Source organism: Oryctolagus cuniculus, chromosome 7 (assembly GCF_051225735.1).
Source record: "Oryctolagus cuniculus isolate XC-2025 breed Fujian yellow rabbit chromosome 7, ASM5122573v1, whole genome shotgun sequence".
NCBI lineage: Eukaryota > Metazoa > Chordata > Mammalia > Lagomorpha > Leporidae > Oryctolagus > Oryctolagus cuniculus.
The window spans coordinates 101,900,241-101,922,258 of record NC_142873.1 but is presented as its reverse complement, the minus strand read 5'-3'; the positions used below and the strand labels follow the sequence as shown (position 1 = coordinate 101,922,258).

General features: G+C 42.5%; 1 protein-coding gene across 7 annotated transcripts in view; it reads right to left on the bottom strand.

The window, feature by feature from the left end:
• Positions 1–21,779, bottom strand: part of PTGER3 (prostaglandin E receptor 3) — a 189,284-nt gene extending 167,505 nt beyond the window's left edge. For 3 of the 7 annotated variants that reach the window (XR_016236693.1, XM_008263984.5, XM_008263980.5), the window contains exon 1: positions 20,518–21,543. Coding sequence is in view for 6 of the 7 variants with exons in the window: in XM_008263984.5 (XP_008262206.1) it covers positions 20,518–21,402 (885 nt within the window). In the remaining variant the exon portion in view is untranslated. 7 annotated transcript variants of the gene reach the window in all.
• Positions 21,780–22,018: the final 239 nt, after the last annotated feature.

The window sequence follows — 22,018 nt, the reverse complement described above, 5'->3', positions numbered from 1 at the left end:
ATCCTTGTATGAGTATGAGAGTGTTCTGAGCCTGAAAGACACACAGAACTGGATGTAACTGATGCCACACACTCACAGAAAACACCTCCTAAAAGGTAGGCATCACGGTGAGAGGAATCCTTTAAAGGATCAGTGTCAGATGAGTGGACATTTTTGCCAGCACCAAGGATTTTACAACACATGTTCCCTAGAAACCCAAGATCTTGAGAAGGCTGACCAATCAATGGACCAATGGGTTTTCTAGAGCAAATCTTTAGCTACTTTGATTGCTTGACCTGAATAGTTCCTGTGATTTTTTTTTTACTCTTCCCAATCAATCTGTTCTTTTCTGTACAATATTTTTGATAAGGCATTTTGAAAGTGTTTAGTAAGGTAATAAGGAAGAGAAAACCAGTATGCAACAAGGCATTGTAGTATAAGAAAGCCTAAGATCTGGGTCCGGCGTTGTTGTGTAACAGATAGCTGCCACCTGAATGCCGCCATCCCATTTGGGTGCCAGTTTGAGTGGCTGCTCCACTTCCAATCCAGCGCCCAGCTAATATGTTTGGGAAAGAAATGGAAGATGACCCAGGTGCTTGGGCCCCTGCACCCACATGGGAGACCCAGATGAAACTCCCGGCTCCTGGCTTCAGTCCTGGCTCCTAGCTGTTGTGGCCATTTGGGGAATGAACTAGCAGATAGAAGATCTCTCTCTCTCTCTCTCTCTCTCTCTGTCTGTCTCTCTTTGTTACTGTGCCTTGAAAATAAATGCATTCAGTAAATTGAAGTTCTTAGATTCTGTGCAGCTCTCTCCAATTTCCTTTCTACCAATCTAGGGTCACTCCATGGCCCCAACAAATACATGGCAGGAACACACACACACACACACACACACACACAGAGTTTTGAAGATACATTACTATTGCAGTATTTCTAAGAATGAATTCCATGGTGAAAATGAACCACCATTTTTATTGTTAATATCTCCACGTTATAGAACTCCTTCTCTGTATTCCAAACAGAAATCGCAGCACCTAGTTCCCACCTCAACATCCAAAAGCTGAGAGTGCCTAAAGGTTCTGTTCACAGGGTGAGAGAGCCAGGGGATGAGTGTGCCACGCTAGAACACCAGGCTGGCACCAGGACTTTACATGTAAAATAATAGCTTTCAGACATCGGATTCATCATGGCAACGATAGTGCGCATTGCTCACAGCAGGACCTCAGCTGTGTGGCCTGAAGCTCGGCGCCAGCACACCCTGGCCCCGCTGTCTTCCCCAAAACCGGCTGCCAGCTGTCTCGTGACTCTGAGTCCCCAGGATCCTTCTAACAAGCCTTCTGTGCTTGCAGCCATACCCTGCTGTTTGCTACCCCAGGACCAAGCCTAGGGTGGAGACTAGAGCTCTGGAGTCGGACGATATTTCCAGGCTTCCTGATATTGATCTATAGTATAATTTAATTAGAAACAGATGTGGGAGGAAAGAATTTCAAAATGTTCCCTAATGTCTTTTGGAGAACAAACGCTCATATTAAGAAACTTGCTTTGGGATCCAGCAAAATCCTTAGTCTATTCTTGGAGGAAATTACTACCATTAAATAAATTTAAAAAGCTGCCACCCAGCATGTTGGCTGTTAGCACAGCTACTGATTTATAAAGAGGACGTCGCTTGCCAGATTAACATCAAACCCAGACTACAACTCACCCTTTATGGAAAAACCGAGAAAGAACTTCGTTTTTTTCTACTCCAGTCACCTCCCTGTGGTGTTTATGGAGTATTTGTGAGCTTTTAGAGCCTGTTCAGCCACCCAGTTCCACCGTAAACCTTTCATTACATCCTTAGTTTACTTCTAGACAGACACAGGATCTTTAACCGTAGCTTATCAAAATTCACATTACTCTTTGAAGATAAAGCTAGGTATTGACATTTTTTGGTCACCTATAGCTGTTTCTTATATTACAAAACAAAATGAAAGAAAAAAATATCTATGAGATTTAAACAGTGCTACTAGATGATATGTTCATGGAAATCTTGTGTTACTCTACAAGCAAAATGAAAACCCCACATACAGACTGTAAGTATAAACCTATTAACCTGAGGCTTTGAAAAAAGAACACAGGGTCTAGACAAGGAGCTGCACACGTACACGTCAGGTTGGTTCATCAGAAGCAGAGCCTGCAGGAGGGACTCTGACACACAGCAAGAAGCCAAGGTGAGAGACAGAGACGGACAGTCCTGACTTCAGTCTTCCCAAAGGCCACTTCTGCTCTTGAGACCCCTGAGGTTTCTGTCAGTCAAGCAACACCAACCCTCTTCTTTTTCTTCAGCTAGCTAGCACTAGGTTTCTTCTCTCTGCAGTCAAGAATCCCAATTTTAAATTTAGGGGATATTAATGTGAAAATTGTCAAAGCAAGAAAAATAACAAGAGTTAGTCTAACAAAAATAACCATAATAAATAATTCCTTCTGAGACTGGGTGTGGTAATTGGCTTAGCCTGCGTTTTCTTTAGGGCATTATAATATGAATATTTTGTAAGAAAACTACTAACTTCTCAAGCTCTCTGTAACTATTCTGAGCCATGTCTCAGAAAAAAAGAAATAGCATCTGTTTGAGATCATTTATCTCTTGGCTGTACCCACTGCTCAGTGTGTGTTAGCAAGAGCAGTCAACTCCTTCTCAGGGATCCAAACAGAGCTCTCTCTGTGGACAACTGGCCACCTCCCCACCAAAGTCCCATAGAGGAAGAGAGACAATGGATGGAGATTAGAGAACTGGCAGGGTGTCTGGTAAACTCTGTCTCCTATACATTCTGTGACTACGTCTGCTTCTCCTCTGCAATGCCAACTGTGGTTGTCTCTCACACGGACAACTTCAATGCCTTCGCTTAGGTCTCCCTGCAATCCATAATCCACACAGCTGCAAGAAGGTCTTCGAAAAACATGAGCCCCATGTTACTCTCCTGCTCCAAACCTTCAAACCTTCTGGTGATTCTCACAAAAGAATATCAAAACTCCTTAGCATCAAAACCACCTGGCCCCACACCTCTCTAAGCCCGTCTACAGCACCATGGTTCCTGTTAGTCCCTTCATTTCATTTCAGTCCCGCTAGTCTTCTTCCTGGCTCCTGACCACATCAGCTGACGGTTTCTGTAGCTCTCTTTACCTATAATGCTTTTTCAGTAGACCTTTCACACCTGATTCTTCCTTTCCATTCAAGTCTCCGCTCAAATGTTAGCTCTCACAGGCATTTTGCCCTGATAACTCATTTTTAAGAGTATTTGTCACAATCTGACTTCTAGTTTATTTATATATTGCTTCTCTCCATTAGAATTAAAGTTCCCTGAAAGCAAAACTTGTCTAATTCACTATTCTATATGTCCAGCAACTAGAATTGGGCCTGACACATACTAAATACTTGATAAACAATTACTGAGTGAATGAATGGATAAATAAATTCTAAAAGATTCTCAGCTGTGTTATTTTGCTGAAAACTGATAATGAAGACCTATATTGCATTTTTTGAGTCAACCTCAAATTTCTCCAGGGAATCGTTTGTTAACACAGTCCTTAAGGACAAGGGTCATGTCATGTTCTATCAGGCTGTAGCACAATGTCTTACACACAACACATATCCAGTAAGTTCTGTTGAGTGAATTAAAAAATCATGGTGCCACTGTAAGGCAATTTCATGGTACTTTCCAGATCATAAAATAGTAGAATCCTGCGCACTTAACAGAGAACTATAGGATCATACAACTTGTGGTCCAGTCCACCAACACTGTCACTGGCCAGGCTGTAAGAAAGAGGAAGCCACAGCCTAACAAAATTGCCCTCACTGAACACCTCCACCAGGAAATGGGATAAAACAACTCTTCAAAACTAGGCCTGAGCACACAGGTGTGAAAGTTGGTGTCTAAGCTGTAATGACCTTTCTTATACTGTAGATGAGAAGACAAGCTGAGGACAGAGCTGGATCCACCCCACACCTCTTCTTCCTCGTGGGCAACACGTGTGCTCTGTACCCTGAGGCAGTCAGTGAAGATGAACTGTGGTCTGGAGTCTTTATTTGATCAACATTTGGATAGTTTTCTTTTTGAAATCTCAGTGTGATCATTATTAATTTTGTTTTATTTTTAAGTGGGTAGAATCTTATTTTAAAACCCACTTATGTTAAGTACCATCTTATTTCTAAAAATTATGAAACTATAGTTTATATTAGTAAGGAACACATTTAGCAATCCTGGATTATTCTCTTGGAATATAGTTGTAATTGTGAGGCAGAACATGACTGTCTTATTAAAATTCCCAATTGGTGCACACTTTCTGGTTCCTATGTCCAATTGTTAAAATTTTTAAATTTAACACTTGAATGCAAATTTTAAAAAAAAAGATCTATCTCTTTGAAAAGCAGAGTGACCAATAAAGAAGAGGTGACAGAGAAAGACACAGAAACAGAGACATACATAGTGATTGTCCATCCACTAGTTTAACTCCCCAAATGGCTAGAGCAGCCAGGTCTGGGCCAGGCAGAAGCTTGCAACCAAGAACTCCATCCTGGTCTTCTACAGGGGTAGTAGAGATCCAAGCATTTGACCATCATCTGTTGCCTTCCCAGGTGCATCAGCAGGAAACTGGATTGGAAGCAGTGTAACCCCTAACTTTCTATCATCAACGTTTCGTTTGTCATTTAGTTATTAGTTTTTCTAAGTTTGGCATATTAGCTATTCTCTAAAATGATATATATACTTTTTTTTGCAATCTTGTTCCTATGAATTAAAGTAGCTGAGTTCTTTTGTATTTGTCATATTTACTAAAGTGTTTGGCACAAGATGCATCAAAATATAGAGCAGTAGCTTAATATGAATATTCATGGTTGCATCAGTAATATAGCTATTGATGCATTTGTAACCTGTGCAATATTTTGTGCATACAGAAATTGAGTTGTCAAAAAAAAACATAGTTTCTTATTGATAAAAATTAAACTAAATTAACATTGTTCTATATAAACCAAAGTACTCAAGGATGGAAGCAAAAGGATGGATTGAATTTTGAATCAATTAATTAATATAAGGGAAATGAAATTTTTATAATAGAAAGAATAAATCCGTGCAGGTACTGTGGTGCAGGGAATTAAGCTGCTACCTGGGACACCCACATCCCATATAGGAGTGACTGGTTCAAGTTCCAGCAACTCCACTTATAATCCATCTTCCTGCTAATGCAGCGTTGGAGGTAACAGATGATGGCTCAAGTGCTAAGACCCAGATGGAGTTCTGGACTCCTGGCTTTGGCTTGGCCCAGCCCCAGTTGTGAAGCATTTAGAGAGTGAACCAGCAGATGGAGTCTCTCTCTCTCTCTCTCTTTCTCTTTCTTTGTTGCTCTAACTTTGATGTAGATGAAGATAAATAAATAAAAGAAGAAAAAAGAAGGCAAAACGAATTCAGCTACTCTAGGGCACTATTCCTTAAAGCAAAGAGCCTGGCCTTTCAGCCCCAGCTTAACCACTTACCAGTGCTGTTAACTTGAATGAAGCACTCAAAGCTTTTCCGCTTTAGTATTTTTATTACCTGCAAATTGGTTATAACAATGCCCACCTCATAAGCTTGCTGTGAAAAATAAAGAAAACTAGTGTGAGATGAGACCTGGCTCTAGGAAAATTATGTTGCTTGAAAAGAAATCAATTTCCATTGAGGTTTAATGCTATAACTAGTACTCAAACAGTATTTTTCACTTTATGTTTCTGTGTGGGAGCAAACTGTTGAAATCTTTACTTAATGTATGCTAAACTGATCTTCTGTATATAAAGAGAATCGAAAATGAATCTTGATGTGAATGGAAGGGGAGAGGGAGTGGGAAAGGGGAGGGTTGCGGGTGGGAGGGACGTTATGGGGGGAAGCCATTGTAATCCATAAACTGTACTTTGGAAATTTATATTCATTAAATAAAAGTTAAAAAAAATAAAAAAAAAGAAATCAATTTCCTGTAGTAAAGGTATTTAAACAAAGGATGGGTACTTTCACCCACAGTGTTCTTTAGAAAAGAACAGATGAGTTGCTTTATTAAATGACCTTTATGGTTTCAGAGATTATATAATGTGAGCCCTCTTATTTTACTAATATGGAACAGAAGTATAGAGAAACAATATGACGTGTTCAAGATGAAATACGCATTCGTATTCCTAATCTTCAAGCCAATCTACCAATATGTTCCTCCCTTCCTCCCCCTCCAAACTCTATTTGACTCATATTATTTCTTGACATTCTCAAAGACACTTAAACAGAAACAGATTCACTCCCCACTCCCAGCACACCTGCTCTAGTATTTTCCTCTGGGCCCATGCACAGACCCATTGCTGTTTCGTATCCCCAAATCCCCAGTTCTGTGCCAAGCCCCCTCTCCTAAAGCAACACTTAAGGAAAACAGTGTTTCCATTTATTAATGTGTTTGTGTGTTCATCTGCCCTCAGATTCAAGGACCTTGATGCCCTACTTCTCAAATTCATAAGGCAGCCTGATTTATCTTCTTAATACATACAACCTAGCAGATCACTCCCTCACTCAAAACTTATGGTTGCTTTCCACCAAACTTAAGGTAAAAATGAAAACTCCTCCCAAACAACTGATAAGGTTCTGTTACCTAGTCCTGCTGAACTTCCTGTCATTCACTCTAATCCATCCAGCTGGTCTTCTTTTTTTTTTTTTTTTTTGGACAGGCAGAGTGCACAGTGAGAGAGAGAGACAGAGAGAAAGGTCTTCCTTTGCCATTGGTTCACCCTCCAATGGCCATTGCGGTGCAGGGCCCAAGAACCTGGGCCATCCTCCACTGCCTTCCTGGGCCACAGCAGAGAGCTGGACTGGAAGAAGAGCAACTGGGACAGAATCTGGCGCCCCAACCGGGACTAGAACCCTGGGGGCCGGCGCTGCAGGTGGAGGATTAGCCTAGTGAGCCGTGGCGCTGGCGACTGCAGTTCTTGATTCCAGCTTCCTACTAATATGTGCTCCGGGAAGCTGCAGGTGCTGACCCATTCAGGTCCCTGCCAGACATCCCATATGAGCACCAGTTCGAATCCCAGCTGCTCTACTTCCAATCCAGCTCCCTGTTAATGTGCCTGGGAAAAAGTAAAAAGATGGCCCAACTTCTTGGGCCTCTGCACCCATGTAGGAGACCCAGGAGAAGCTCCTGGCTCTGGCACTGGATTGGGCCAGCTCCAGCCATTGTGGCCATTTGAGGAGTGAACCAACGGATGGAAGACCACTCTCTCCATCTCTCCCTTTCTCTGTCTTTAACTCTGCGTCTCAAATAAATACATAAATTAAAAAAAATAATTGAAAGGGCAAGGCAACTCTGTCAAGGGGTGATCTGAGTACAACCCAGAGCCTAAGGACCCAAGAGGAAGGGCTGGATCTGGAACAGCATGTGGCCTGAGGCACACAGCTTTCTGCATCCACACACTACTCTAGCACAGAAGTTCTTGTCTGAGGAATGACGGCTGAGCATTATGGCTGGAGTATGGATGCAAAGTCCAAGCACAGACCCCCCACATCCAGGGAAGGGGCATTTCCAGCAGGGGCATCACATTAGCAGTGGGCCAGCCCAACCCTTTGGCACACACAAAGCCAATCTGCAACAGTGCCACAAAGCAGCAATACGAGCAGCCACAGTAAGATCCACAAGGATGGTTACATTTGTTTACCAGAATGATTAGTTTTCTACTTTCCCTCTACCTTAGTAGATTGACAGCTTCATGAAGGAAGATAACTGTTGGTTGCTTTGCCATCATGTCTACCATGTATAGCTGCATAGGTTGTACACTGCTCAAATGCAAGGAGTGTCATTCACATAGAATATAATGTGAATGGCACCCCCTGGGCTATATAATTGCTCAATTTGTATAGCCATATGAATCAGCCCTGGTCACCATTGTATCAGAGTGGTAGACACATAGCAAACACTCCATCAATATTTTGTAAAATAACTGGGCAAAAGAATGTGTAATCTACTTTGTTCAGAACTATAAGGAAGACTAAACTTTGTAATTGTTTTATCTTACTGATAAGAACTGGGAAGATCAACATGATAAAGGGATTTCCTTCCTGTGGCAAAGCCAAGACCACACCAAGGACTCTGGCCATTCATTGCCTTATTCTCTCTGTGGACCTCACCGGCTTTTTCAATGACCCTCTTTTGCTCTTTACATAAAACAGAGACATTCTCTCAAGACAGGGGTCGCAGGATCGGTAACCGCCACTCCCTGGCTCAGAACCTTATGTTGAGTCACTCTCCTATTTGGAAAAATGCAGATATGTGTGTCTGTGAAAAGCTCTGACCCAAACAATGTGGTTGGTAGCAAGAAGTTACTGGGGAATTTTCTACATCAAGATAGTGACTAAAATAGCACTTCCCTGTCTTGTGATTTCCAAAATTTGTATTGTATCTTTTACAATCTCATCATTTTCAACACTAGTGAAAACGTACTTTTTTTTTAGTATATGTGCTGTGGAACTGAGCACGAAAACGTACTTCTTTTTCCAAATTCTCATGAATCGCACCAAGAGCGTATTCTCAATCACAGAAAATGACATTTACTAAGTATTCAGGAAAAGAAGCAGAAAGATACAAATCAAATCTATTTTTAGGAAATATCAAAGAATTAGTGAAAAGTGTATTTTTAAAGTTATACTTGAGGCTTTCAATCAATAATTGTTTAAAGTAAATAGAATTACAGTTCCAACATAATGTTTTGTTTTTGTATTACCAAAATTTTTTAAAAATAGTAATGTTGTTGGGGTCAGCATTGTGGCATAGTAGGTAAAGCCGCCACCTGTGATGCCAGCATCCGATATAGGCTCCCGTTTGAGTTCTGGCTGCTCCACTTCCAATCCAGCTCCCCACTATTGGCCTGGGAAAAAGCAGCGGAAGATGGCCAAAGTGTTTGGGCCCTTGCTAACAAAGTAGGAGACCCAAATGAAGCTCCTGGCTCCTTGCTTCGGCTTGGCTCAGTCCTGGCTGCTGCAGCTATTTGGGGAGCAAATTAATGGATGGGAGATCTCTCTCTGTCTCTCTCTCTCTCTCCATAACTCTCCCTTTCAAATACATGAATAAATCTTTAAAAAAAAAAGTAGTATTACTTGGTATAGAATTGATCCTCTACTTTTATATCACTTTTACCTAAACTTGTGACTAACCTCATTTTTTCCTCAAAGAATTAAGATGTGAATAATTAAGTCTTCACTTCCATTTCTGTCACAAAAATGGAGATATTTTTAGACTTATAATCCTTGAAATACCTTTAATAAAATAAGTATTGCTAGAATAATATGTAGATTTTGAATAAGCACCATTATCAGTCACTGATATGTACTTCCTATGAATGGTGTCCAGAGAATATCTGAGAGGAAGACTGAATGAGAGCAGGCTGAACATAATATAAACGTATTGTCAGGAATCCGTCAGCGTCAGGCCCGTTACAACCCTATGATTCTCACATCAGTTTAATGTAAGGCCCATGTGAATTCCATTCTGGACTGAGAGTCAGTAGCAGAGGTTCCATTTGGCTCCAACATTTCTGATGTGAGTAGATGAAGACAACTGAGGTACAGGCTCTTTCAGAAGTTTGCAGACTAACTTAACCTTGGACAACAGCTAGATGCACAATCAGTGCAACTGAAACATTTGGTTGAGGACAGGTCTGTACACATAAAGACCAGCAGGAGGAAGCCCCTGGAATGGAAAGGACTCACACCTCAGGAAGATCTGGGAGCAGGCTAGGCTCATGTTCAATTCCAACAAAAGAATACTCTTCCTCCGGCGCCGCGACTCACTAGGCTAATCCTCCGCCTTGCGGCGCTGGCACACTGGGTTCTAGTCCCGGTTGGGGCACCGGATTCTGTCCCGGTTGCCCCTCTTCCAGGCCAGCTCTCTGCTGTGGCCCGGGAGTGCAGTGGAGGATGGCCCAAGTGCTTGGGCCCTGCACCCCATGGGAGACCAGGAAAAGCACCTGGCTCCTGGCTCCTGCCATCGGATCAGCGCGGTGCGCCGGCCGCAGCGCGCCGGCCGCGGCGGCCATTGGAGGGTGAACCAACGGCAAAGGAAGACCTTTCTCTCTGTCTCTCTCTCTCTCACTGTCCACTCTGCCTGTCAAAAAAAAAAAAAAAAAAAAAAAAAAAGAATACTCTTCCTGAGGGGAGGGGCACAGCTCCCTGCAGAACATGAGTCCTTCCTCTTTGAGAGCCATAGAATAGAAGAACATTCTTGACCTATCGCATAGGTGCATAAGACACAGATGAATTCTCCAGGTTTAAGGGAAAGGGGAATGAGATGCTTAGATTTAGAGAACTTATTGGCAGCTGTACAGGGGCATGAATTCCAGGACCAAGAGAACTCAGAAGAGAGATGGTGGCAGGGAAAGGGAGGATTGATGAATTATAATGCCTTGTAAAAGTTTATGCACATGTGGTTTACATTTTTCCTTTTATTTGTTGGAAACATTGTATGTTTTATCAGATTTTTTTTAAACCAATGAACTATAATCAAGCTGTGAAACACTATTTGCCTGTATACTCCAGTTCTCTGGGGGAAAGGTCTACCTGAACACAAGAAGTCAATGTTATTATCTCATAAAACATCATAATGGGGTTCCAGACAGGGAAGGAATATGCTCAGCATGCTAAAAGTTGGTAATAAAGCATTTTCATAGCCCTGTACACCTCCTGATCATTTTCACATATATTTATCTTGTTGGTTTCATCACAATCTTGTGAAAGGGACCAGGCATGTGTTTCTATTCCCATTTTCCAGAAAAAGAGAAAACAGTTTCATAAAGACATCAAGTGAATTGTCTAAGGTTATATAACTAATTGCTTATAGGAGTGGGACCAGATGTGTTCTAATTCAGGTGCTCAGGTATAAGCCAATAAGTACGTATTAAGCATATCTCACATGGCAAGCAATTGTGATAAGAATGAGGGAAAGAATAATGTGCAAGACGGACTTGTACCTGCCTCCAGGAGACCTAAGAGACAGAACCAATATGTCCAATCACGTGTGACTCAGGGTACTGTGAGACTAAAAAGTTGGGGCAAGGAAACCTCAAAGGGACTGGGAAGGCAAGCTTTTCTAAGACAGTGATTTTGGGGGTCCGGCCCTGAGGCACAGCGGGTTAATGCCCTGGCCTGAAGCACGGGCATCCCATATGGGCACCGGCTCGGGACTCGGCTGCTCCACTTCTGACCCGGCTCTCTGCTGTGGCCTGGGGGAACGGTGGAAGATGGCTTGCCCTTGGGCCCCTGCACCTGTGGGGAGGACGGGGGCGGAGGGGGGTGGGCTCCTGGCTCCCAGCTTTGGATGGGCGCAGCTCTGGCCATTGTGGCCAATTGGGGAGTGAACCGGGGGATGGGAGACCTCTCTCTCTCTCTCTGACTCTCCTTTCTCTGTGTAGCTCTGACTTTCAAATAAATAAATAAATCTTAAAAAAAAAAAAAAGACAGTGATTTTTAATCCAAAGATATCACTTGCCATGACCAAGTGGGATTCATCCCAGAGATGCAAGGATGCTTTAACATATGCAAATCAGTAACTGTGACACAGCACATCAACATAAGTGAAGGACAAAAATCATCTTAAAAGATGGAGAAAATGCATTTGATAAAAGCTTTGACCAAATTAGGTACAGGAGGAGCAAACCTCAACATAATAAAGGCCATACTTAACAAACCAACACATAAATACTGAATGGAACAAGACAAGGAACAAGACTTTTAATCAGCATGGCACTGGAGGTCCTAGCTAGAGCAATTAGGCAAGAGAAACAAAGGGCATCCAAATCGGAAAGGAAGAAGCAAAACTACCACCGTTTGCAGATATTATGATCTTATATATAGAAAGCCCCAAAGACCCCATCAAAGTAGCAGGATACAAAGTCAACGTACTGAAATCAGTAGCATTATTATACACCAATAGTGAAACAACAGAAAAAGAAATCAAGAAAGCAATCCCATTTTCCTATGGTGACAAAATAAATAAATAAATGGATAGATGGATAGACACAATTTCTGGGAATAAATTTAACTGAAGAAATAAAATATCTCTACAATGAAAATTATAAGTATTGATAAAAGAAACTGAAGAGGACACAAAGAAATGTCAAGTTATCCTGTTGGAAACCTCTCGTTAAAATCTGCATGCTATTCAAAGAGATGTACAGATTCAATTCAGTCTCTATCAAAATTCCAATGACATTTTTCACAGAGCTAGAAAAAACATTACTAAAATTTGTATGGAACCACAAAAGATCCCTAATAACCAAAGTGATCTTGAGCAAAAAGAACAGAGCAGGAGGCAGGTATTATGGCACAGCAGGTTAAACTTCAATTTGTAATGCCTGCACCCCAGTTCAGACTGTAGAATCAAACGCCTGCTATGCTGTGTCCAATCCAACTTTCTGCTAATGTATTCCAGGAGGCAGCAGACAATGGCTCAAGTGCTAGGGTCACTGCCACCTTCATGGAACATCCAGATAGAGTTACAGACTCCTGGATTTGGCTTGACCCAACCCTGGTTTTAAAAATGTTAGTGGGTGAAAAATACCTTACTTCTCTCTCTCTCTCTCTCTCTGTGTGTGTGTGTGTGTGTGTGTGTGTCTGGCTCTGCCTTTCAAGAAGATGGAAATAAATAATTTTTAAAAAATGTTTAAAAGATACCTTACTTTAAAAAAAGAACACAGCATGGGGCTGGCGCTGTGGTGCAGGTTAATCCTCCACCTGTGGCACTGGTATCCCATATGGGTGCCGGTTCTAGTCCCGGCTGCTACACTTCTGATCCATTTCTCTGCCTGGCCTGGGAAAGCAGTGGAAGATGGCTCAAGTCCTTGGGCCGCTGCACCCATGTGGGAGACCAGAAGAAAATCCTGGCTCCTGGCTTCAGATCAGTGCAGCTCTGGCTGTTGCGGCCATTTGGGGAGTGAACCAGTGGATGGAAGAAATTTCTCTCTGTCTCTCCCTCTCCTTGTCTGTAACTCTACCTCTCAAATAAATAAATAAAATTTTAAAAAAAGAACACAGCAGGAACATTATAATACCTGACTTTAAAATCTATTACAATGCTACAGTAATTAAATCAGCATAGTATTGGCATAAAAACAGATATATGGACCAATGACACAGAAAAGAGACCCTAGAAGTGAACCCACACATTTAGAGCCAATTGATCTTTGACAAATGTGCTAAGAATATGCAATAGAAAAAGGCTAGTCTTTTTAATAAATGGTGCTGGGAAAACTGAATATCCACATACAGAAAACTGAAGGTGGTCCCCTATCTCTAACCATGTACAAAAAAATCAGCTCAATGTATATTAAGACTTAAATGTATAAAGACTTGAAACTTTGAAACTATTAAAAGAAAGCACAGGGAAAACATTTCGAGACATTGGAATGGACCAAACCCTGAAATTAAAGTAAACAAAAGCAAAAATAGACGAATAGAATATCATTAAACTAAAGGGCTTTTAATCAGCAAAGGAAGCAAACAATAGAGTGAAGAAACAACTTAAAATATGTGAGAAAATATCTGCAAGCTATATATCTGACAAGTGATTAACATCCAGAATATATAAGGAACTCAACTCAATAAAAAAAACCAAAACAGAAAAACAAAACAAAACAAAAAAACCACCAAAATAATGCAATTTAAAAATGGGCAGTAGATATCAACAGACATTTCTCAAAGGGTGGAAAATAAACAAATAGCCAACAGGTACATGAAAATGTATTCAACATCACTAATCATCAGAGAAATGCAAGTCAAATCTACAACAAGAGATCCCCTCACTCCAGTAAGATTGGTCATTATCAAAAAGACAAAAGATAAAACTGTTCCTTTCATTCCTCACTATGTTCTCAGAATTGCATCTACAAGTCACACTGGATCTGTTAAAAACTAATTAAATTAAGATTTTAAAATTTAATGAGTAATAATAAATATAAAAGTGTTGGTGAGATGTGGAGGAAGTAGAACGCTTGCACACTGATGGTCAGAATGTAAATTAGTATAGCCATTGTGGAAAACAGTATGGAAGTTCCTCAAAAAACTAAAAATGTATTTAATGTAGCATCCCATTATGGGTATATGTCCAAGGGAAATGAAATCCATCTGTCAGGAGACACTTGAATTCTCTTGTTTACTGCAGCACTTTTCACAATAGGCAAGAAATAGAAACAACCTAAGTGTCCACCCACCAATGAGTGGATAAAGAAAATGTGGTACACTTATAGTGGAATACTCCTCAGCCATAAAAAGGCTGAAATCTTGTCATTTGTGGCCACATTGATGGAACTAGAGGTCATTACGTTACGTGAATTAAGCCAAGCACAAAAAGACGAGTATCACATGATCTCACTCATATATGGAGTGTAAAAAATAAATGATCTCACAGAAGTTAAAAATATAATGGTGGTTACCAGAGGCTGGGGAAGGAAGTGGGGAGGGGGAGATGGAAAAAGGTTGATTGATGGGCACTGGTTTATAGCTAAATAGGAATAAGGAGTTCTGGAGTTCTATTGCACAATAAGGTTCAATATGAATAATGTTAATGGATTTTTCTATTTTAAAAAATTGATAGGATTTTGGAGTCTTTCACTATAAAGAATAAATGCTTGAAAGAATAAATATATTCACCTTGATCGGATATTACACAATGTATACATGTAATGAAATATCATGAGATACCACAAAAATACAGGAAATGTTTACATGTGTGTTACATTTTTTTACAAAAAAATATGTTTGAAAATAAAATTAATTTTTTTGAGAGGAAGACAGAGAGAGTTCCCCATCCAGAAGTTCAGTCTCCAAATGTCTGCATTGGTTGAGACTGAGCCAGATAAAAGATAGAAGTCGGACTCTCAATCCAGGTCTTCCACGTGGGTGATAGGTACCCAGTTATTTAAACCATTAGTTGCTGCCTCCCAGGGTGCACATCAACAGAAAGCTGGAATTTAGGAGTGGAACCAAAACTCAAACTGAGGTACTATGATATGGGATTAAGGCATCCTAACCACAGGCTTAACCATTAGGGAAAGTGCCCACCCCAGAAAGTGACTTTATCCATAGACCTTAGCCAATCCATGAGCAGTGGTTGTTTGACAGCTATTGTTGAATGCCTGAGGGGTAACATGGCAAGTGGAAATATGGGGGAGAGAAGTATTCTCAATAAAAGAATATGAAATCACAAAGCACTTCTATTCTTATAGTGCTCCTCCTCCTCTCTCTCTCTCTCTCTCTCTCTCTCTCTCTGTGTGTGTGTGTAACTCTCTAGCTAAAGAAGTCAATGCCTGCCCAACTGTCATTTGAGTATTAGAGTGAATCATTATGTTTACCATACACTGTTTACTTGGACAAGATATAGGGGGAACTCCAAGAAAAATTGGTCTCTTCCTTTGGTTACCACTTTTAACCCAATAAAGTTGGAATTCTTTAGGGAAAAGGGGGACTTAAGTGACTAAAAATCCTCAAGAAACATAGCTGGTGGAGCTGAAATGCAAACCTCCTACTTAATGTCTATGATAGGAATTGAGCAAAAATGAGGGAAACAATATTTGACCTATTACAGTTGTAGATCTCAGAGTTCTGAGGCATGAATGAGGTAAATGAGGAACACTGGTGGATCATAAAAATGCTGCACAAATGTCAGGAGTTTTAGCGAAGAATTCCTGCACTGTCGCCCTGCAACTTCAAGGCCAGGAATGCAAGCTGAAGTCTAGCATCCAGTTTTCCGCATGTATCACCCCCAGATGAATCACAGTCTGTTACAAATACTCGCAGTGCAAATTTCTGAGTGTCATTCTCAGAAAAGTAAACCCAGCGAAACCTTGATAATTGAGTTACTGACCTTTACAGCTTTTTCAAAAGAGAAAGGCCAATAAGTCATAATTATACTGCAACACTACACCACCTGAGTTTCTTCAAAGATGATGGCTTAAGAAGTGTTTAATTTTGACACTCTCTGAAAAATTCAAATTTTAAAAAACAATCTCTATGCTTTAGCTCTTTCTTCAAATTACACTGGCTTCGTGACATATCATTTAGATAATCTACCATCACCCCCATTTGTACCATGTCCTCAGTTCTCAATCACTCAGGGACTCTATTCTTAACTAAAATCAACAAAACTCTCAAGATCGCCCATTTGAGTTCACTGGATCATGATTCTTGCAATAAAATAACCTGGGAATATTTGACATGAAAAAGAACCTTAGACATACACTGGTCTTACATCTGTGCTTTAAAAATAAGAGGATTTAAATAACTTGCTCAGTGCCTATGGCAGGTGTTAAGACTAGAATTCCTGGCCTCTATCTAAAAACTGTAAATAAACTGAGGGCCAGCTATTATGAATCAGCAATGCTGTTCTAATGACCTTTCTACATTGGTTCATTGCCTAATGATATAGCTAATATTGGCAATCCTTCAGGATGCAGTTACATGAGGTATATACAACCATTTACCATGGTGCACATGATATAACAGATGCTCAATAAATGTCTGTTGCATCAATCACTCCCTAAACCAACCATGGCTAAATAATGCTAGTTCTCTGTTGCCATTCCTTCCTTGATTCATCTCTTCCCATTGTCTCTATCCTAAGGCCTTAGCTGACCTATAAAAAAGCAAGGCGTAACAGATGTCACATCCTCATTTTCTAAGCCAAATCTATCTACATGGCACTACTCTGCCAATAAACTGTCTTCCCTATACAAAACCCCCAAAACAACAGTAAAGGCTTCATCCCATCATTCATTCAAGGAATACCTATCTACATCTGGTTCCATGGACATTTTCAAACCATGATTCCTATCATTCTGACATGCACACTGTTCTCACTGGGTTGGGTTCCTGGGAATGCATGCTATTAGCCATGAGGCCAAGCCTTCCTGGAAGGCTGCTCTGGTAAAATCAGAAGGTATTTGAACTGCAAGACAAAGACACTAATGACAACCTATCTCATACCATTCTTCTTTCATGGCTTCACTCATACAAGTGGAAACTCTGTTTCTCTGAACAGACTGTAATTTTTTAAAAGGTTTATTTATTTATTTTAAAGAGTTACAGGGAGAGAGGGAGGGAGAGAGAGAGCTCTTCCATCTGCTGGTTCACTCCCCAGATGGCCACAACAGCAGGGCTGGGCCAGGCTGAAGTCAGAAGCCAGGAGCCTCATCTGGGTCTCCCACGTGCATGATCTTTTACTGCTGTTCCCAGGCCATTAGAAGGGAACCAGGTTGAAAGTGGAGAAGAGGGGGACTCAAACCAGTGCCCATAGGAAATACTGGCATCGCAGGCAGCTGCTTTACCTGCTATGCCACAACGCTGGCCCTGAACCGATTATCATTTTGATCACTTTTTTACAAGTCTGTTTAATAATCCTCCCATGGTGTCTGAAATGTAGCAAACAAAAAATGTAAAGAATTCTGAATATCTGAACTCTTAAAATACAAACTACAAAAACTTTTCCCATAATGGAAAATCACAGCTTAATCACATTCCCTGAAGTTGCATCCTGCACACAGCAGAAATTCCTAGGAAGAGAAGATCAGCATTTAAATAAACTTTATGTAACACAAAACAGCATTCATTCTGTCAAACAATCTGTTATGAAAATCTTCCACATGTGGTACACTAAAAGGCAAATTTCACCTGTCAAAATATATCAGTGGGTCCTTAAGTTTAAAAATAAATCACAACTACATTGTGAAATATCTTCTTGAACTAAGTATCCCTATTTGTAGATACTGAATGGACGATTTACTGGTTCAAGGTTCAAGGCAAAAGCTTCTATGGCTCCTTTAATCCAGTTCCAAGGCTGAAGATGAACAATTACTCCTCGTAACTCATACTGTTGATAGTCAGCCTTATATTTACTACTTTCCAAGCTGCAGCATTAGCCACATTCTACCTGATGGAGTGCCACATATAAAAGTACACAATGTACTCATTGCTTCCCTTGAAAAACACCCCAGTGTTATTCTTCTTTCTGGAAACTTGGCTATTATATCAAATAACAGGACTAATTGGTGAATATAACTCATAAAAATTAAGACAATAGTAATAATTCAGACAGATAGCATTGCTGAGTCAACTGGACAGTTCCAACAGAACAACAATCTGATGCCTTACATAAACAATGACTAAGAAGTACATAGTTTCCCACTTAATTTCACAGCTCATAGTCATATTTCACATCTCATACCTCATTGTTTCTCACTTATTTTTATATCTCACATGTATATTGAAAAGTACCTAGGAAAAAGAAAAGGAAAAATAATCTTTGCACCATACATAGACCTTCTGTTCAAAAACTTCATTCACAAGTGGGATCTTATAGCAGTTGGGATGTTTTCTGATTAGGTATCTCTGCTCCATTAAGTTTTCCAACTGTAACGATCGACTATTACTAATAGTTATGATAGCTACTATCATAACTACCAAGATACCACATACCAAGATAACACATACTCAATGTCATTTTAAGTAAGGATTTTGGACAACTAGATTAGTATCCTATGCCCAAACCAACAAAAGCTAATAGGTATTTTACCCCCCAGAAAAAAATGATCTCTCACTTTAACACTAATACACTGAAAAGGTTTACTACGTTCTAGTATTTCCATTCTTATAATTCCCTAATCTACTAACAAAGCAGTTTTGCCAGTTTCTTTCCTTTGAAATAGTTCCAACTTTGTACTGTAGATTATTCTGAAGATATAGGAAGACTTGATTTTAATGGTTCAAAAAACAGAATAGGGAACCGTTTCCCTTTAGAAGTGCCCATTTTGAAGCATAAAGTTCTCCTCTTTAACATCACCACATATTGAATTTGTGTGATTTTCAACTTGTTTTCTGATAACTGAATTAACAGTTTGTTTAGATGCTATAAATCAATAAATACCAACTGAATGAAGATACTGATTGAACCTAAGTAAGACTAGTTCTAAATAAGGTCTTTGTAAAGAGAAAGAGTTTGGCCATCTTCAGTTACCATTTTTAAGATTGTTCTATATTCTTCCCTAGGCCACCATATTCATGATATTAGAACCAAAGTTTTCTAATTCAAACAAAACACAGCTTACAAAGTTTCTCTAAATCTTAAACAAAACAAGCAAAGAAAAAGCACAAGTCTGACTGACTGTCTGAGTAACATTTTATTCATACACTTGAATACATAAATTATGCCATATTAGCTACACCTCATTTCTCAACCACAGAAGTAAATATGCCTAAAATTGGTGCTGCTTTTGATAAGCCCTGGTGATGACATCAGCCTGAGTTCCAGCTCCTGGAACACAGACCTGTGACCACACAGTGACTTGCAGGCAGCTGGGTTCCAATATAACTCTGTGTCACCACACATCTCTGATCTGGAGCCAAGGTTGGAGCTCCGAATGTAACACACCAGCCAAACACAAGTATTCTCCACTATCTTCTTTGCCAAGTGCAGTGGAGGGGTGAAAGGAGAAAGGAACTACATTTCTATTTTAAAGGGCAAAGGATTTAAAACTATGTAGGACACATTACAATGCCAATGTATTTAGTAACACCAAACTGTCCACTTAAAATGGTTAAAATAGTAAACTGTATATTGTGTATATTTTACCACAATTAAAAAAAAAACTTCTATGTGATAGGTTGTGAAACTATGTGCACATGCTTCAGAAGTTTTTCATAAGAGTAATAAATTTCTAGGTTCAATATATATTTAGCTCTAACACTGCTGACAGTGACTAGGTTGCTCCTTCTGCAAGATCTATTGGGCTAGGCTGCCCCAGGCCTAAGCATGCATTCTACAGGAATCAGCAAACAGCAGTTACCAACACACATTTCTACCTAAAAGTATCTTAAAATAAAACCTCACAAATAACACATAAGAGCAGGTGTTAGACTAGGAGCATGTGGAAACATCACTTGCTCCTGGTGCTGATGTGAGAATCTGTGCAGCGGAGGATGCCCTACCTCCTGTCTCAGGAAATCTGATCCTAGAGAGTCACTGGGTTGGCGGGTCCCATTGACTGATTTTTAGTTCAAGTGTATCCTAGAGGGTCAAGCACACTCAGGAGAGCCGAGGCTGGTTGATGCTGTAAGGTGCATTTTCACTCTCCTGCCTCTGGTCAAGTGTGAACCTAGAGTCCTAGCAGCTGCGCAGCAAGGGCTCACAGTGGGTGAGACGCTGCAAGACCTCTGCGCCTGTCTGCTGTCACAGGTAGGGTACTTCCGCAGAATGAAAAGTGCCTGAACTTCAGAGAATCACCCCTCTATCCCCTACAACACCCAGACAAGTCGCTATATCAGCACATGCCCTGGACTAAGGCCTGGGCGTCCTCTCCCCTCCCGGATTGGATAGGAGCAGCTCTGCAGTCTCCTTGTGCGTACAGGCAGTGCCAACACAGCTCAGAAGCCTCCTCAGTGTTCTGCTGTTGCAAGCACACTCTTGCGGGTGCTGGCACTTGGAGAAGTCTCCATTTCCACATCCACCCCATGCCCTGGAGCTACCTACCAGTAGGGGCGACCAGCAGACCGACAGCACGCACATGATCCCCATGAGCTGGATGGCCGTCTCGGTCGTGATCCGGCCCCACTGGGCACTGGACTGTGATGCTGCCGCCTTTGCCCGGCAGCGGGACACCAGAGCCTTAATGGTGGCCAGGTTGCAGGCGAAGGTGATGGCCAGCGCCAAGAGGCCCAGGAAGGCAAAGGTGGAGGCGAAGAAAAGGTTGCCCCAGTTGTGTGAAGAGCTCGTCCCGTTGTCCCCTCGTCCGGTGCTGATGAAGCACCACGTCCCGGGCCACTGGATGGTGTACTGGCCCACACCCAGCACAGGTAGCAGGGCGAAGGCGAGCACTGCCAGCCACACGCCCAGCAGGACGGCGCGAGTGGCACGCGTCTTCATGTGGCTCGCGTACCAGTGTGGCGCACGGATGGCCAGCGCCCTCTCGACAGCCATGGCGCTGGCGATGAAGAGCGAGGACAGCCCGAAAACAGTCATGGTCAGACCAAAGAAGGTGCACAGGCGCCCCGACGGGTCGAGCTGCTCCCAGCGCTGCTTGGATAGGTACACCAAGATGACCACGGGGCTTGTGAGCAGCTGCCCGACCAGGTCAGTGAGCGCCAGCCAGCCGATGCACAACAGGAACGACTTCTTGCGCTTGCTCTCCCGACGCCGGTAGCTACGCGACACGAGCAGCATGGCCAGCGCGTTGCCCACGAAGCCGGTGATCAGCATGGTGATCGGGAAGGCCACGGACACCGAGCCACAGTCCTCGCCGGGCCCTGGGGGGCGTGTGAGGTTGCCCCGTGCCTCGGGCGCCCACATGCCTGGATACGAGTGGTTGAGGCGGGTGCAGAAGGGGGCGCTCCCTCCGTCGCCCCGCGTCTCCTTCATGTTGCCTTCGAGGTGAGGAGGGCACTGCGCCCGGGCAGCAATAGCAACAGCAGCAGCAGCGGCGGGAGCTGGCAGACGCGGCGTGGTCGGCGGCGAAGGTCCGCGGCCACCGAGGCTGGGGTCGGGCTGCCCCCCATCGTGCGGGGCGCAGCCGCCGCCTCACTCTGCTGCTCGGGCCACGGCCGTGGCTCGCCCACGCCGGCAGCCTCGCGCTCCGCCGGGGGCAAGCCAGTGGCTTGGAGGCGCGCGGAGGCGCCGGGTCCCTCTATAAGGCCGAGGGGGCGGGGCGGGGCGCCCGGGGGTGGGGGCAACCGAAGGTGGGAGGAGGGTGGAGACGCCGCCGAGCGCCTCTCTCGGCCTCGCCTGCTGGCCTCACTGGCCGCCTGGCCTGGAAAACTCTGCAGGCACCCCCGTCTCCAAAGGCGCCCGCTGCCCGCCGGACAAGGCGCCCACCTGCGGCCTTGCGGGGCTCTGCACCCCCTCCAGGTCTCCCGAGTGGGAGGCGAACCGCGGAGAGTCTCACTGGGCAAGGCGCCACGGCGGACCTGCCTGTTCCCTTCCATAGCCACACAGTCCAGTACAGGGACCGAGCCTTCGGAAGCCCTTGGGTTACTCG